At 44.7% G+C, this 17,585-nt stretch overlaps 1 protein-coding gene across 1 annotated transcript in view; it reads right to left on the bottom strand.

Moving 5' to 3' along the window:
- Window positions 1-8,657: 8,657 nt before the first annotated feature.
- Window positions 8,658-17,585, bottom strand: part of spag9b (sperm associated antigen 9b) — a 64,615-nt gene continuing 55,687 nt past the window's right edge. Inside the window, 4 exon segments of the mRNA XM_048232738.1 lie at window positions 8,658-11,004; window positions 11,260-11,391; window positions 16,587-16,766; window positions 17,376-17,489. Of these exon segments, the coding sequence (XP_048088695.1) occupies window positions 10,889-11,004; window positions 11,260-11,391; window positions 16,587-16,766; window positions 17,376-17,489 (542 nt within the window). The 3' untranslated portion in view covers window positions 8,658-10,888.

Below are 17,585 nucleotides of genomic sequence, written 5' to 3'. Positions count from 1 at the left end.
GGTAGGCACACTTGCGGTTTCTCACTGTAAGCACTGCCATAGTTTTTTCACACCGGCTATTTTACCACCCAAGAATGTGACACGCGTGACCTTCTCGGACGAAGGAAAAACTTTTTCTCCCAGATCTGGGCCAAGGGGAACATGAGCCGGGGGAGATTGCATTACCGCACACACCAGCGACACTTGCGAAAACACACCAGCGCCGGACGTCAGAGTGCCCGGACGAGATGTAAGCAAAGACAATTCATCTTATGGCCATGACGGTCACATGATGGCACATGGAGAAGCGGGCACGCTGCCATCGAGGGTCGAGCAGCCATTTTATTTTCATGTTGTTGACGTGATGATGGGTCACATGATCACTTGGTGTCTAATGTTGTGACAGTGGTGTTTCTGCATATCTCATAATATCTTCATTTCACTGCAGCATCTGAGAGCGTGATACAGTCCACTGTGGAAAGCTGTAGGTGTACGGTATTCCTGGCTATGGTTATGGTTCTCAGCAGACACTTTTGTCCAAAGCACATGCAATAATTATTTAATTGTATTCTTAATTATGTGTGTATTTTCTTTAGGATATTCTTAGCATAAGGTTATCATGTATGTTTATGTTGTAGGACTATCTGTGTATATAAACAGTGGTGGTGGAGTGTTTTTAAATATATTATATGCTATACTGTTTATTCTATGCATTTTTTTAAATTCCTACACTTCAAATGTTTCCTTTCCAAGTTTATAGAGAGCAAAACCTAGACCTATAACTATGTAATCATTACACAGCCATGTTCCTTTCATTGACAAATCTTTCGACTTCTAGGAAGATTGTACATTAACCGCAGAGAGTTAAGCTGCTTAAGTTTGTTCTAACTCAGTTCACACATACTGTTGTCTAAAAAGAGGAGGATTGTGACGTGGATGCATTTCCCAATGTTCATGTTTACTGAGCCACAGCCGAGTGACTGGTCAGATCTGGACAGTTTATTTAAGATGTGGCCAGGGTTACGGCATGGTGCAGACTCATTTGGAAACCAAACTGAATTCTGTTTTTGTAACTTCGAAGCAACAAGTATAGCCACAGCATGGGAACGCGCATAGCCGTTACCCAACAAATACTGTTATCTCCTAACATTCAATCTAAAATATACTGATGACATTTGTGATATCAGAGTAAGACAAGGTGAGTACAAATTGATGTTGCTAACCTTAGTTTGCATCAAGTTTAGATAGCAAATGGCCATCGTCATGAATGAGTACTTGTCAGTTTGTTATTCAGTTTCAACATTGAAGGGAAACCACAGTGCTTTGGCAAACCAAGTGAGTTTGAACAAGCATCAGTGAAACTGTTGTGTGGAAGGCTGTTGTGTAGATGTGAAATGAACTGACACAACTTAAAGAAGGAAAAGATTTCTATCTCCGTTGTTATCAGATGTGCCAACATTTCCACCCTCCTTAGTCGCCAATGTCTTTCAGGACAGATATCAATAAAACAGAACAGAAAATAATTTAAAAACACAGGTGAGGATGTGTACATTGGGAGTGATTGATGACTTTCAGACAGGTGTTTACCAGTCTGAGTAGAATGCCCGTAAATGCTCAGAAGCAATGCCTGATTCCAGCTGAACAACCCCCGCAAAATGGAACGACTCCAAGACAACAACGAGATGGATTTGCCTCGAGCTGGCAGTTGGATTAATAGGATGGCGCACATCTGCAGTGTGTGAGCCTTAAGTGATTCTTACAGCAGAGGGTAATGCATCACACACATCCTATCTTGGTCAACTGAGGACGGTGAGCACATAAAGGGGGTATTCACTCGAAATAGGGGTGACACCTACAGGTCACCTCATATCTCCTTCACTGGCACTGCTGTCACAGACGGACACTGAAGGCCTCTGCAGTGACACGGGGATGGTTTTAAATTGGTGTCATGTTTTTGGGGAACGTACAGTATGTGTGTTTGGAGAGTCATTCCAAAGGCTTGTGATGACCTGCTGTCCTTCCTCCATCTGGACACACTGGGACACCCGCTTATGTGTTTGTGTGGGTGCCTGCCTGCCCCTCTCTACCTCTCTCTCTTTGTGTGTGTGTGTGTCTGCCTGCCAACCTCTATGTTTATATCAGTTGCAGTTGTATATGTGTGTATAACAGTGTGAAGAGAGAAAAAAGAGAGAGAGAGAGAGAGAGAGAGATAGAGAGAGAGAGAGAAGGGAATAGGTAAACAAAGAGGAGAGGCATGGGTGGGTGATAAACCCCATCAGGAAGGTGGCAATTGAGCAGCCTGGCCCTGACTTTGGGTGTCCTGGGCGCTGACAGGCCCAGTACTTACACCCCCACTCCACGCCATTCCCAGCACCTCACTGCTCTCCGCAGGCCACCGCCTGACCCACCTGGAAGACCACGACTGACCAGACCCCAACGCCCACCCCACACACACACAACATAACACATTTCTCTCTCCCCCCCCCCCCCCCTCTCTCTCTCTCTCTCTCTCTCTCTCTCTCTCTCTCTCTCTCTCTCTCTCTCTCTCTCTCAGGCATGGGCATACAGCCAAATGCAATGGCACAACAGCAGCATCTCTCAAGCCCCCAACTCAGATATGGATGAAAAGTAAAATCATTGCCATTGGCTCTTGTTCTCTTCCTCCTCTTCAGTCTGTCTATCTGCCTGCGTTTCATGTTCAAGCACATTAGCTTCTATTCCCACACACACACCTACAGGCACTCTTCAAATAACCCTCTCTCTCTCTCTCTCTCTCTCTCTGTCTCACACACACACACACGCACACACACTGTAAATGGTGCAGAGTGCAGAGAGCTTTCTCCTGTTCAGAGGCCCAGCCTAGTGCCATGCAGCTGCCTGCCTGCCTGTGAGCAAGAGCGAGGTGACACCAGGGAGGCTCCAGCCTTGTGAGTCTACGCAGCCACTGAGCGGAGGCTCTCCTCTGACGTAACCCCCCCCACCCCTACCCCCGCTACACTCGCCTACTCAGAATAGCAGAGAGAGGCCCTCTTTAATGTATGGCATGTATTATGCAGCTGCAGAGATCAGGCGTCCACGTTAGCATTAGCCATTCACAGACAAGCTGCTGTTTTCATTTCAACTGTGCAGTAGACTTCTGGAAGATGTGACTGAAGGATGACAAGCAGTTGGCTCTGTTCACCTATTCTGCAGTGAAGGGCCCACACAGCAAAAGACATTAAAAGTCTCTCTCTCTCTCTCTCTCTGTGTTTTTCACAGATATGCTGTGACTCCTCCAGACATCCGTTACACAATTGGCTGCTGATGGGGAAGAGTGGAGCTGAGGTTGCTCCCTCCTCCCGGCCCCTGTGGCCTCTCCAGGCCCGTGCGGCTCTCTGGGGACACTGGTAGCGGGAGGGGGCATGTGAGGAGCCTTCTCTGGGGGGAAGAGGCTGTCCTGATTGGGGGTGACAGGGAGCACGCACCCCCAACCCGGTTTTCGTCTGGAGCTCTGGGCTCCTCCATCTCCCCCCAAATAAATCTAGCCTCTCCTCAGTAGACTCCAGAGCACAGATCCCTATCAAACCCACAGACTGGACCGAGAGAAGAACTGAGACAGAAGTCCCTGTAGCTCGGAGCCATACACATTCAGTGTGGGAGCGGATGTGATGTGGGGCGGACGTGGCACAGATATGGTGGGGAGTCGAGCCGCTCGTCTGGAGAGTTAGTTGGCGAGTGCCTCTCCCGGGCAGCCGGGGCGAAGTTCAAGCCTGGTTATCGGAGGCCAGGGCAGATCTCATGTCCTCGCGTATCACACAGCTGTTATTTTATGAGCACTGGGAGAAGAGGAGGAGGAGGAGGTGGAGGAGATGACGGGGGACATTTTGTTCCCTTCGTGGCAGGGGTGAGTTGAGGGAGGGGAGGAGGGTGGGGGTTTGCAGTTGCAGCCCGGGGAGTTTGAAAGGGACTGATGGAAAAAGCAACGTGACATACTGTAGGGGCAGGTCGACAGAGACAGCTCTGCGGTCCCCGGTGTTTGACCCCTAGGACATTTCTGGTTGATGAGGTGAACGACTCCGACAGAGAGTGTGACCCCCCCACACACACATCCCTACATGCCACCCCCACCCCCACCCTTCCATGTGACAAACCACTTCACTTCAATCACTTCCAGTGGGAAGAGGATGAGAGCCTCACCCCAACCAAACCCCTCTCCCCATTGGTTAGACAAATGACAGACAGGCACAGGGGATGAACTGAAAGGTCACAAGAACCAGAGCCCCACCCCCCTCTCCACCCCACCCCCACCCTACCACACACAGCCATCAGATACAGATATAACCACCCGCCTGCAGCACCAGTGAGTGATATCATTGGCACAGAGCCAAAATGGCGGCTGCAGTACATCCCAGCATATCAGTCGCCTCACATCACAGGGCACAGGGCAGGTGATGCTGTTATATTGTATTTTTTCGGGACTTGCCTGTTAGCTCTCCATGAATGTGTCCTATTTACCCCCCCCCCCCACTAAAAAAAAAAAAAACCCAGCAGTCCATGCCAGACAAAGCTCCTGAGAACCTGATGGCAACAGTTAAAAGGGCAAATGTAGAGAGAGGAAAGAGAGAGGAAGGAAAAAAGAGAACGAGAGACAGAAAGAGAAATGGGCTGTGAGCTTGATGCTGTCTGACAACTGCTTCCAGCACAACACAGTAGGACTGAGCATCTGAGCGACTCGCTTCAGCCATGTTGCCGTCGTGTCATATCCATGTCCCATGATTGCTTCGGAAATGGAGAGGGGTTAGGTTGGGGAAGGGGACGACTGGGGTTGCAATTCAAAATCAGTCATGTTCCTATCAAAAATGAAGATTTGATGAGAGCAGATTCTGTATGTGTTTACAGGGCACGACACATCAGTCAGACTTTTAATTTTAAAGGATTTGTTTTTCCCCCATTGCTGATGCTCACAGTGTGCCCACCCAAGGCAAACTGTGAGCCTGATAAGATATGAAAACAGAGTTGTTTTTTAAAGGGAGGGAAATGAAAGTGACAGATGAAGGTGTCTGGCGAGAGAGATGAAAAAGCGAGAGGAGTCCCCTTGTGAGGCACTTCCATGAGCTGGGGTTATTTAAGGTTTTTATCATTCTCTCTGAAATTATTTGGCTTTCGGCCATTTTGTATTCAAGTTAGTTTGTTTGTTTTAGACAGAGGTCTCTTCAATCTCTTACTTAATACATCTCACATTTGGAATATTCTGATAAAAAATGATATACTGTATCTGTATGTTGGCTTGCCACAGTCCAATACCATTATAGTTGTCCAGTATAAACAAATAAAAATACAATCTGATGCATAGAATAACACAATATGACATACACAAGGATATATTTATTTGTTGACAGAGATAGCTGATTAAAGAATAAATGCTTGCAAACAACCATACTCCTACCTGAACATCACAGGACCTCATTTTTTTTTTAAATGAGTCGAAAACTGCAGTCTGTTACCCAACAGAATCCTTACAGAATCTCGAATAGCAGCAGTTTTCTGACGTCAAGCTGATGGCTCATATCTCGTAAAGTCAGCGCAAGTTAGAAGGATTCCAAGGCATGCACAACTGATGAATAAGGCCTCACAGGACTGAAGGTGGCATACTGTATTATTCAGAGTACAACAAAATGACTGCAAGTGGAGTTTTATCCGAGGTGCCTATTGTGGGCCAATTTTGACACAGCATGCTAAATTTGAACCATGGAGCAAGTACAAACTTTTTTACTGGGGTTCTGGTTTCCTCACAGAATGAATGTATTCAGCAAATTATTTATGTGGGGAGAGAATCAAAGATCAGATCGACCCCTTTGAACACATAACAAGACAAAACTGGCGGAGAAAGAGAGAGGGAGAGAGAAAAAAATATATTGATTTCAATCTACTATCATTCCCCCTCCACCCCACCCCCCCTTTACCCCACCCAATAACAGCCAGCCTCCACCCCAACAGAGGTGCCCTGCTGGCCCCTACAGCCCTGAGTGTCCTGGGCCCCGGGCCTTGCTGTCTGCACCAGGGCACAGCACCCTCCCACCCCCACCACAACACACACACAGAGGCACTCCATCCCCTGCAGAGCTGAGCTAGCTGTATTACATAACAGCTGGGCTGTGTGAAATGTCCCTGTTTGTTTGTGTGTGTGTGTGTGTGTGTGTGTGTGTGGGTGTGTGTGTGTAAGAGAGAGAGTATGACATAGGCTGGATGCACACTGAGGATGCTGTAACATGTCACACGACCCACGCAGGCCACAAGTGCTGGTCACCCGGTTGACCTTGATTCAGCGAGATCTGACAGTGGGATAAAAGGCTCCATTTCTGCACACACAACACAGCCTTCCTCAAACACTAAACACGCCAAATGTGTACTATTTGTGGTCAGAGAGCTCTATCCAAGTCACCACCGGCTGTAGCACTCTGCCCAAATCCCATCCACCTTTCATTGACCTTTGATGGAGATTAAAGTCATTTCATTAAAGTTGTTTCAAATAACTGGACATTTTCTTTTCCCAATCAAGCCCTGTGGTGTGATGAAGGATGAACAGTGTCCTCTAGAGGGCGAAGCGCCTGGCGGTTCCCCTAGTTAATTACTGTCCTGAGAGTGAGGTACATGGTGTATCTTGTGCTTTTTGAAAAGCTATTTTTTTCAACCCATTTGTCTGATTTATGGAGCTCCCGCGACCAGCTGTCACTTTCCATTTGTGAGTTCTTATCTTTTCTCCAAGCTGTTGCAGAACAGATGGATTCGGCGCGTGTGATACCTCATTTTATACCCCAGTGAAACTGCTCCAAATAGACTAACATAAAAGTTCATGAAAAGTAGAGTGTTCTTGAAGATTTATTCTCACAAAAAAGCCAATTAGAGATTCTCCAGAGAGCACAAAAGGTTGGACAGTTCATCTATTTGTAAAAAGGTAAATACGACACTTAGGCTCTCCATATAAATCAATAAGCTAAGCAGGTATAGCCCATTTATAATCTGCTGCCAGCATACCCTACTTGAAGTTGACTAGAAAGCATGATTTAATAAATGATTTAATTATCCTCATTCACCATTAGTCCACAATGGAACTGACTAGGAAAAGAAACTCGGACAAAGGGACTTCTGAGATTCTGCTCATTTCAGTGGTCAAGTGGACCAAGACCAAGACAGCAGTCCTTCACAGAAAATTATATAAAAAAGTGACTGACCCTAGATCAGCTGAGGCCCTCAGTATACTGATGCTTTTGTGTATTGCTGTCTGTGAGCAGCTGCTCATCAGTCTTGAGATACACCTAATTGTTTTCATGGTTCTCATAGCTGGGAAGAGAAGAACTTCATCTAATTGGAACACTGGGATAGAATCTCTCTGTGAAAAGCCACGGCCCAATCAGAGAAGGGGGAGGACTTCCCTGTGTCCTTCTATGAATGTCATCCCAGAGACAAGTGTGTGTAGTGTGGCTCAATGCTGCCCCCTAGTGAGGACATGGTGAAATCATCCACCTGGATACAGAACAGTACATTCTGTACATTCTGTACACAGGAGGACAGGCTGACTCACCGATCGACAACAGTATTACGTCACATGAAAAACTACTAAACTAAGTGTTGAGTGACCAATTTAAAAACAAAACAAACAGTGATTATATTCAATGCACTGTGTGAATCATTGGCAAAGAGCTAGTCTGACATTTTATAAACAACCCATTTCCTAGAGGTAATGCACAAATGATATGAACAAATGAGTGACTTTAATAGATGCCACTTTTTTCACTGTAGCTGGAAACACTGGTTCTCTAGGTTCTGGCCTGCTCAGATTCCCCCAATTATAAAGTGGACTGATCTAAGGCTACAAGCTCTGATACTTGCAGTACAGAAGAGCAGAGATGAGAGGATGCGTCATCAATATTACAGGAGCGGCTCCACAACTGGCTCCTTATTTAAAATATGATTTTCCATCGCAAACTTTAAAGTCAGAAGTTCCTGATTTTGAGATAGTTCCTCTGAGGTTTGGATCTTTCATCATCAAAACAGTATTAGACACCAACAGATTAGGCTACTTCTTTTGCTGAAAGTGTTGGCCCATGTGGAAATAGGGAAAATGGTGTAAGATAAGGTTAAAGGTAATAATTAAATGTTACTTTTGGATTAATTTTTATCAGTGTTTAAGGATACAACATCAAGCATGCCTAGACCATTTTCAGGAGAAAAGCAGAAATTAAGAGGTTTCTTTGAACACTTGTAGTCTTGTTTGAACACTTGTGGTAGTCTTTGTGGTTCTTCTTAGTCTGCCATTGTCTCCCAATCTAAAACTTTCAGTAAGACAGTAAGTTTCAACATCATTTAGAACTAGAACAAACATACGAGATGCAAGATAGATTCCAATTAGGGCAGTTCTGTACCTAAGTGAAATGCATATGATGGTGACTGATGCAAAATCTGGTCACTTTTTCCTAACATCTCACAGAACCCTTCACAGCCACTTCCTGTAGGGTCCACGTTGTTGCAAGTCAGAGCCCCATTTCTCCTAACTGTAAACTAACAGCATTATGTCAAAACAACATGAAGGCTAACAGAAGCTTACAGTTTGCATAGCTTCTGCCATCTTGTTTCTGATAGCCTAATGGGGGTATTGTATTGGGGTATGGGAACAAGTATGAAACAATGATGCTGACAACTCCCCAAAAAACATGAGTTTAATAGATTGTTAAAAAAAGTAAGGCTAGGACACTGAGGGGGTAAACATTATACAGGTACATCCAGGACAACCGTTGTCATGGCAATGCCACTGCATGTATGTGGGGGGCTACAGTGTTGACCTACATCCTGCTGCATAGACTTTCACCTCCGAGGGGACGTGTAGGGACCGGTGGTGGACCAACGCACCAGCAACCCCCTGTCCCCCAATCCATCCACCCACCCTTCATTGGTGGCAAGGGAATACTCTTCTATCATGCACGCACACACGCATGCACACATACACGCGCACACACATACACAGTTATCCCCCACCTTTTATAAAATAGTGCATAGCTAAGGAAATATACATATCCAAAGACATTTGATGAGAGTGGGATGCTTGAGAGGACTCTTCTCGAAATGTCACTTGAACTGTAACAATCATTGTCCAGAAAAAAAAAGAAAAACAATAAAATCAAGACATCTACATTTCATATACATATTTATAGTATTTATATATTCATATAATTTCATAATAGGTTTTTTTTCTCCAATGTACAAAGTTACATTCTGAACTGCAAAGGCTCATTCATAGAAATAAATACTGAAATGGCTAAATCTTTCTCGATATGAAGTTTTCCGTTCCTCTCCTGGAGAAGAAAAAAAAATAACTTTGCAAACCCACTGAGATCCTCCTGAGCTATGGACCCAGGATTGGGTCCAAACGCTCAACACATCCAACGGCACGATCCCCTTTCGTGTGTGTGTGTGTCGCATACGCACGCAGTTCGAAACGGCTCATGTACAAAAGGTATCATAAAAATAGGCATAAAAGTTCTGTTGTTTTTTTTTTTTTTCATTGATTATGTGACCAAAACAAAACAAAACCCACCAACGTAAAACTCTATCGAACACCCTACACTCATTCGTTAAGTACGCCTGACGAGCAGACATTCCTGATTGACTTACGGCACAAACATCTGAAAATAAGTATTCATACAGTATATAACCCCTCTAGAGTCAAACACACGACTCTAGGCCGTATTGACCACTTCAAAAAGGCAGCGTCATGTTGATTACTAGCAAAGCTTTCTATAATATCTTTTTTTTCCTTTGGTAACACTTTTCAGTATAAATATAAATACTCTGCCACACAATTTCAAATTGCTCTGAATCGTCAAAGAAATTTCTAGCATAGCTGTGCTAAAATAAACAAAACAAAAAAACAAACAAAAAAACCCAAGGCTGTACTTATTACTCTTTTTCTTAAAGTGTCTGTGAACAAGAGCTAACTCAGGAAAGAAGGAAGACATAAAGTCTACACCGAGGCTACTGAGAGCCACCTTGGAGTTTCTTTGCCTCGGCCCTAAACCGTTTTTTGTAGCTGTGAGAGGTGCTTTCGCGTACTATTTCATACACTGATGTCAAAATAACAGAACTCAGACAAAAACAATTCCACCAGTCTCCAGATATGGGTAAACAACTGAATAAAAATAAAATCAAATATGACGTTTGGATGAACATAAGAGCAACCATTGTAACTTCAAGAGTACATGGGATCCGGACAAGGATAGCCAGTATTTAACCGTGCTTGTTGAAGATGAAATCCTCCGATTGAGAAATTACTCAAAGAGAAAGAAATCGGAACTTTGTCAAAGTCTGGTAAATGAAAACATTGATCCTTTTTCATCGTTGTCGCTGTTCCACATCATGCCAAAGGACCGTAGAGAAAAGTGCAGGCTGATACGGTGACCCGTGCGTGACCCTGAGAGGGTCAGGAAGTCTTGTTTAGGTGACCACATGGGTGATGGTCATTTGCAAACATACAGACAGTTCCCCAAGCACAAAGAGGACTGTTACAGTATGGTGATGAGTGAGCTTCAACAACAGCAAACGCGATGCAACTCAACATATGAACACACAAGAGTTTTGGTGAGAAAAATAATGAAATAAAAAGAAAAAAAATAATAATCATTAATTGAATTAAAATGAATCAAAAGAAAAACTAATTATAAAATGAAGGGCTAAACAAGCATGGATGAGAGACAGTTAAAGAAAAACACTTAAACATGCATGTTGATATGAGGGTGGATTGTCTCTGTGAGATGCACACACACGTCACTGTGGTGTGAGTGTTCAGGTATGGTGTGTGTACGTGTGTGTATGTGTGTGTGTGTGTGTGTTTGTCCGTGTGTGTGAGGGAGAAGAGGCGTGAGGGACGGGGGGCCAGTTAGTCGTCCTCAACCATGACCTGCCAGACAATGAGGTGGCTACGCTCAGCCTTGGCCAAGAAAGGCTGCAGCTTCAGTGTGGTCTCCACATCTTCAGACTCTCCACTTTCATCACCTAGAGACAGCCAAGGAGGGATGGACAAAGAGAGAGAGAGAGAGAGAGAGAGAGAGAGACAGAGAGAGAGCAGATGAGCAGAAATAATGATACTTAAACAAATGTTAAAAGTAGTGTGCATTGCACCAATTCAATGTGAACAAAAATTTGTGTCATGACTTGACAATTATGATCCGCACTCTGACAAACGCTCCAAACTCCTCCTTCAGCAGACAGACCCAGCGCAGCGTGCAGAGCATCTGTATTTCTACGTACCCATTCTGAAGTCGATGTAGCCCTCTCCTCCACTCATGACCAGGACGGACTTGCCCAGCTCCTGATTGGCTTCCGACGAGGGCTTATCCCCGCCTCCATCCCCACCTGCCGCAGCAGAGGGAATCACTTGACCTGTGACGGATACACAAAAGCACCAATCAGAAATGAGCAGTGTGTTTTATTTCAACAGCTAACCTACTCTTTCTCCCATTGTACTACAGTGACGGCAAGACAGCAGCCCCCAGTTATGGAAACAAATATACAGTAGTTCAATATTGTCATTTAAAAAGTGAAATTGCAGCCCTCAACTGATGCTGATGTTATGTTTTGTCATGTCATGTTTTGACCTGATGCGCCACCCTCCACCTATCTACTAATCATGAAGTCAGTAGTGTTTCGGCATCCGGGTTGGCAACCACGAGTCAGGGGGGAAGGGGAGGTGGAGGGATACACCGCTCTATAGTAATTTGAAAGTGATTTGGCCCAATTCCGGCCCACGACCTATGTCAAAATAATAATGTAATCTGGCCCTTGAGGGTATTTTTTAATTGCGACAAACGATACTGATTAAAATAGATGATTGATCCAAGTATGGTGACAAATCTCAGTTGTACTCTCCTCCACTATTTGCTAGACATCCAGAGCTTGATTCAAACCCAAAATCGCAGCACAAAGTCTTCAGGAAATACTTGTATTAGGCTACACGCGAGAAACACGAAGACGTGCATTTGTAATGACGCGGAAGCGATACAGGCCATAGTTTTGCACAAATTGAAGCAGAAATAGGCCTACACCAAATGTTGAAAAACGTTCACGTGTGATGAAGTCTTGGGTAGGTTATGTTATTCACCTATTCTAATTCTGAAGGAGAATATCCTTTTGGAGATTATGATCGATCGTCTATTGACAGTTATAGTCATGGTGCATCTGTGAATGGAGGTGCGTCTTCGCGTGTATAGCCTACGACGGTGTCCACCAAGCATACCATGCTTTTTCGACCCTCTGCCCAACATAGCTTGGAGGTTGCAGTGGTAATCGTGATGATAGTGGTAATGGATGTGGTACAGACAGCAAGGGTAGTAGAAATAGGGCTCTGAAGAACTACAAAGTCACCCACAATAGGCCTTTTTGTAGGCCTATTGTAGGCCTTGTGGTTATGGGCTAGTAATAGTTTACTATTGTTGGTATACATCTTAGGTGTGTTCCTGTTAATTTGTTATGTGGGTAATATGACAAAAAAGAAAGTAAACCTGGTCAAATATGTTCATCCAGTAATTACTGAAAGGTGCATAATTTGAGGTGCTTGCCATCCAGTGACAAATTAGATGGGTAAATTTACCCCCTTCATAACTTTTGTTTATACTCAAAGATTTTTACATTTACAGTAGGACTTTATCTCTGACCACTTTCAAGCCATGGCCTTTTGAAATGTTGATATAAAAATCCAATGGTGTTGCTTTCTTAACCCTAACGCCTAGTTTGCCAGGTTTAAAAAAGTTATGAGAGGAAAAGATTTTTATTTGGTGTGAAACACACACACATAGGCCTACCTGTTTTTATGCTTTTTTGTTTGTTTTTATAATTTGTATTAACATTTATGTTATCATTATTTTATTTATAAGCTAAGGTTGCTAGCACAGGTGTCTAAAAATAGATAAAAAGACTTTAAGCACTTTCTGTTTGTAGTTTTGTGTTTAAAAATACAGTATTTGAAAAAAATATTGCATTTTAGGAAATAGCCGTTCTTTTTTGTATTATTCTTTAACACTGACGTGGCCCTCCAATCAGATGACATTGGCAGAAGTGGCCCCCAGCTCATTTGAGTTTGAGACCCCTGGCTTAGAAGAAGTCGAGAGGACTCCTAACTCACTAAGACCTATTCACAAACAATCCTAAGCCACTTACAACAACCGGACAGACATAGAGGAGTATACAGACACTGTAACCTCTTACATCACCAAGTGCATCGATGATGTGACCCACACAAAAGACATCATCACTCGGGCTAACTGGAAGCCATGGCTGACAGGGGATGTCCTCAGGCTGCTGAGGGCCAGAGACAAAGCCTACAGAGCTGGGGATGAAGCTGGCATGAAAACAGCGAGAGCCAACCTGTCCCGTGGCATCAAGGAAGCAAAAAGGAATACACTCACAAGATAACCACCCACTTCAAAGACAGCAGGAACTCACAAAGCCTATGGCAGGGCATTCAGGCCCTCACGGACTACAAGCCCGCCACAGAGCTGTGAGAGCAACATCCCTCTGCTCAACAACCTGAACCGCTTCTGCTCGCTTTTGAAGCACACAAACAGCACCTGCCCACAGAAGACCCATCCCCTCTACATGAGCAGCCCCTGTGCCTCTCTGCCGACAGCGTGAAGAGGACACTTGCTGCTATCAACACCCGTAAGGCAACAGGTCCAGACAACATCCCAGGTCGTGCGGCTGAAGGACTGCGGGGAGCTTAAGGATGTCTTCACAGACATCTTTAACACTTCCCTGAAGCAAGCCATCAGCCCCATCATGTTTCAAAGCTGCCACCATCATACCTGTGCCGAAGAAAACTGCTCCATCCTGCTTCAATGACTACCGCCCTGTGGCACTGACACCCATCATCATGAAGTGCTTTGAGCGCTTGTCATGTCACATATCAAAGCCATTCTCCCCCACCCTGGACCCCTTCCAGTTTGCATACCGAGCCAAGCGGTCTACAGAGGATGCAATCTGCTCTGCCCTCCACCCAGCCCTCACCCACCTGGAAAAAAAAGACTCATATGTGAGATTGCTGTTTATAGACTTCAGTTCTGCATTCAACACCATAATACCACAACAACTCATCTGCAAACTTGACAAACTAGGACTCAGTACCTACCTCTGCAACTGGCTACTGGACTTCCTCTGTCAGAGGCCCCAAGTAGTACGTGTTGGCAACAATACCTCAAGCAGCATCACACTGAGCACAGGGGCCCCAAGGCTGCGTGCTCAGTCGCTGCTCTTCACCCTGCTGGACGATGACTGCACTGCAACCTACAGCAACAATCACATAGTGAAATTTGCTGGCGACACAACTCTGGTGGGTCTCATCACCAAGGGCGGCGAGACTCAATACAGGTTGGAGGTCGACCATCTGACCACGTGGTGCAGGGACAACAACCTCCTGCTGAGCGTCAGCAAGACCAGATTGTTGTTGACTTCGGAGAGGTCACACCCAACACCTGCCACTGACCATCGACGGTGCTGTGGTGGAGAGAGCGAGCAGCACCAAATTCCTGGGGTGCACATCAGTGAAGACCGCTCCTGGACCACCAACACTGCATCACTGGCGAAGAGCTCAGCGCCTGCCTGTACTTCCTCGCGAAAACTCAGGCAAGTGCTCCACCAGCCATCATGACCACATTCTACCGAGGCACCATTGAGAGCATCCTCTCCAGCTGTATGGCTGTGTGGGCGGAAGCTGCACTGAATACAACAGGAAAGCCCTGCAGCATAGTGAACACAGCTGGAAGGATCATTGGTGCTTCACTCCCCCTCCCTGAAGGACATTTACACCACCCACCTCACCCACCCTTAGCTTAGACCAAAATTGTGAGTGATGCAAGTCACCCCGGCTCACAATCTGTTTGATCTACTGCCCTCTGGGAAGAGGTACAGAAGCCTGCGCCCCAAGACTACCAGACTCACTAACAGCTTCATACACCAAGCTGTAAGGATGCTGAACTCTCTACCTCCTCTCCCCCCCTCCACCCTCAGCTACATAACATCCTGGACATTGGACCCACAATGGTCCTGCACTACTCCACCTGCACACTTGAACACTTGCACACTTGTACACTTTACAACTTGGTGTTGTTGTCCTGAAAACACAACACTTCTGCTGCTCTTACATAACTTGCACCACTATGCCACTTTCTTTATTACTTAGGTCAAACAGTATTTTATAGTATTTTACAGTATTTGCACTAGTATTTTATTGACTGTCTATGCACAATTTCAACAAAATTTTGCTGCTCTTATTTTTTCATTATTATTATATGTGCCCTCTTATTTACTTATTTACTTACTTTTTTGTTTACTTGAATGTTATGTTTGTCTGTGGACTTAAAATTGGTCAAATATGTCTTGTCTTCACCGTGGGATAGTGAGAAACGTAATTTCGATCTCTTTGTATGTCTGGAACATGTGAAGAAATTGACAATAAAGCTGACTTTGACTTTGACTTTGACTTTTTGAGGCATTTCATGTTTTGAAATGCTCATGCAGCTAAAGGACCTCTCAATTGCGAGGGAATAAGTGTGCATTGTGATGCAATAACGCCACCAACAACAACCAAAACCACTCATTGTCAACATGTAAACTAAATGTAAAGTTTCATTATAAATCAAATTTGGTTCTCCTCTTTGCAAATATAGGCCTACTGGTCTACATACAGATTCATTTAAAAAAATGTTGCAAAGATACGGCATCAATCCGTATATTTCATTAGGCTACGCTATTTGCATTGTCTTACTCTTATTCATTTAGGCTATTTATTCTTCATCATCCGTCCCTCGCAGAGCCTACTTGTGTAGCGCACACATTCTCACCAGCAAAGACCTGTCACCTGTCATTCATCATCGTAGGGGAGGTTTTTGGCATCATTCCTGCATTATAATCATCAGCCAATCAAGGTGGTCACTTCAATCAAGCTTGTGCAGGAGTAATGATGTCAACCATAGCAACGGAGCTCGTATCTTAAGTTAGGAGTTGTCATTTTTCCTTACTAAGAGCAGGTCTGAGCGGCTTTGTGAATAGGTTTTAAGAGAAAACTCCTAGCTAAAAACTTCTAGAGCGATTTAGGAGTACTCCTAGTGGTAAGATAAAATGCTTTGTGAATACAGCCCCAGAACAGTACAACTGCAGTAGTGGCCAAAAGTTTAAGACCACCCTTTAGAAAACATTCTTCTTTCTTCTCATCATGGTTTCATTTGCACCAGAAATGAAATGCATGAATGCATGAGACTGTTATTTTTCTATCAGCCTATGATATTCAGATCACATACTATACACTCAATTTCACCACATTTCACTGGGTTTTGTCTTTTTTAAAAATCACTGAAAAATCACTGAAAATCCCTTCAAATCGGCTACTAGTGCACTTCTTTAGTGTTAAGTGTATTTTGTGAACGTAATGCACCAACGATGGGAAAACAACACTATGTGACTCATAATGCTTCGCCTCCTCATTGCTCTGCCGCTCTCTCCCCACAGCCCTCGCTAGGTTTCCAAAGGCTTGCTGCCCTTGAGAGCGGCCTCTGTGCTGGGGCCTGGCGCCCGAGCTCGCTGGTTACCTGGGACCGCGCAGAAGAACTTCACGGCATCCCGGTGGCCATGGAAACAGAGCTGGGCGTGAGCCATGGAGCAGAAGGGGACGAAGGTCCCGGCCGTCACTTTGTCACTGTTCTCGTCGCCATAGACACGGATGGCGCCGCCGGGCTGCTTCCCCGATCCCGAGGTGAGCTTGTTGGCCGCTTTGAGCAGGACGAGAGAGAGAGAGGAATGTTACACAAAGGCTCCATTATATTACACTAATTAGGGAACATACAGGCATTCCTTAACTCAACAGGCCTAAGTGCAATACAATGAACACACTAGACACACACACACACATTACTGTGAACAAAATACACACATTCCTATTACATACTATGTACACACACATTACTGTGAACATACTATGTACATACACATTACTGTGAACATACTATGTACACACACATTACTGTGAACATACTATGTACACACACACACACACATTACTGTGAACATACTATGTACACACACATTACTGTGAACATACTACAGTATGTACACACACATTACTGTGAACATACTATGTACACACACATTACTGTGAACACACATTACTATTACATTACACACACATGAATGTGAAGCACATTATGAGATGGAGATTAAGGTTCATTTCCACCCTTCAATGTACAAGTTAAACTGCATACACTACTAAACTGCTTTACAAACACCCCTACAGCAAAGCTACGAGACTGTGCCATTGTCTGAATGTTACGGTATTCTCCATTCTTTCGAGTTCCGTTGTGCATGATGGGATGGACACTTACTCTCGGTTAGGGGGATGGAGATGATGACCCCGTTGCCCGTGCCGACCCACAGGCGGTTACAGGACACCATCAGCGCCGTGATCCGCACAAAGGAGAAACCCAGCTTCCCAGTGCCTGAGGAGCCACATACTATGTACACACACACACACATTACTGTGAACATACTATGTACACATTCCTATTACATACTATGTACACACACATTACTGT

Source organism: Alosa alosa, chromosome 22 (genome assembly GCF_017589495.1).
Source record: "Alosa alosa isolate M-15738 ecotype Scorff River chromosome 22, AALO_Geno_1.1, whole genome shotgun sequence".
In the NCBI taxonomy this organism is placed as follows: Eukaryota; Metazoa; Chordata; class Actinopteri; order Clupeiformes; family Clupeidae; genus Alosa; species Alosa alosa.
The sequence above is the reverse complement of the archived record's forward strand: the minus strand, read 5'-3'. Positions and strand labels throughout refer to the sequence as shown.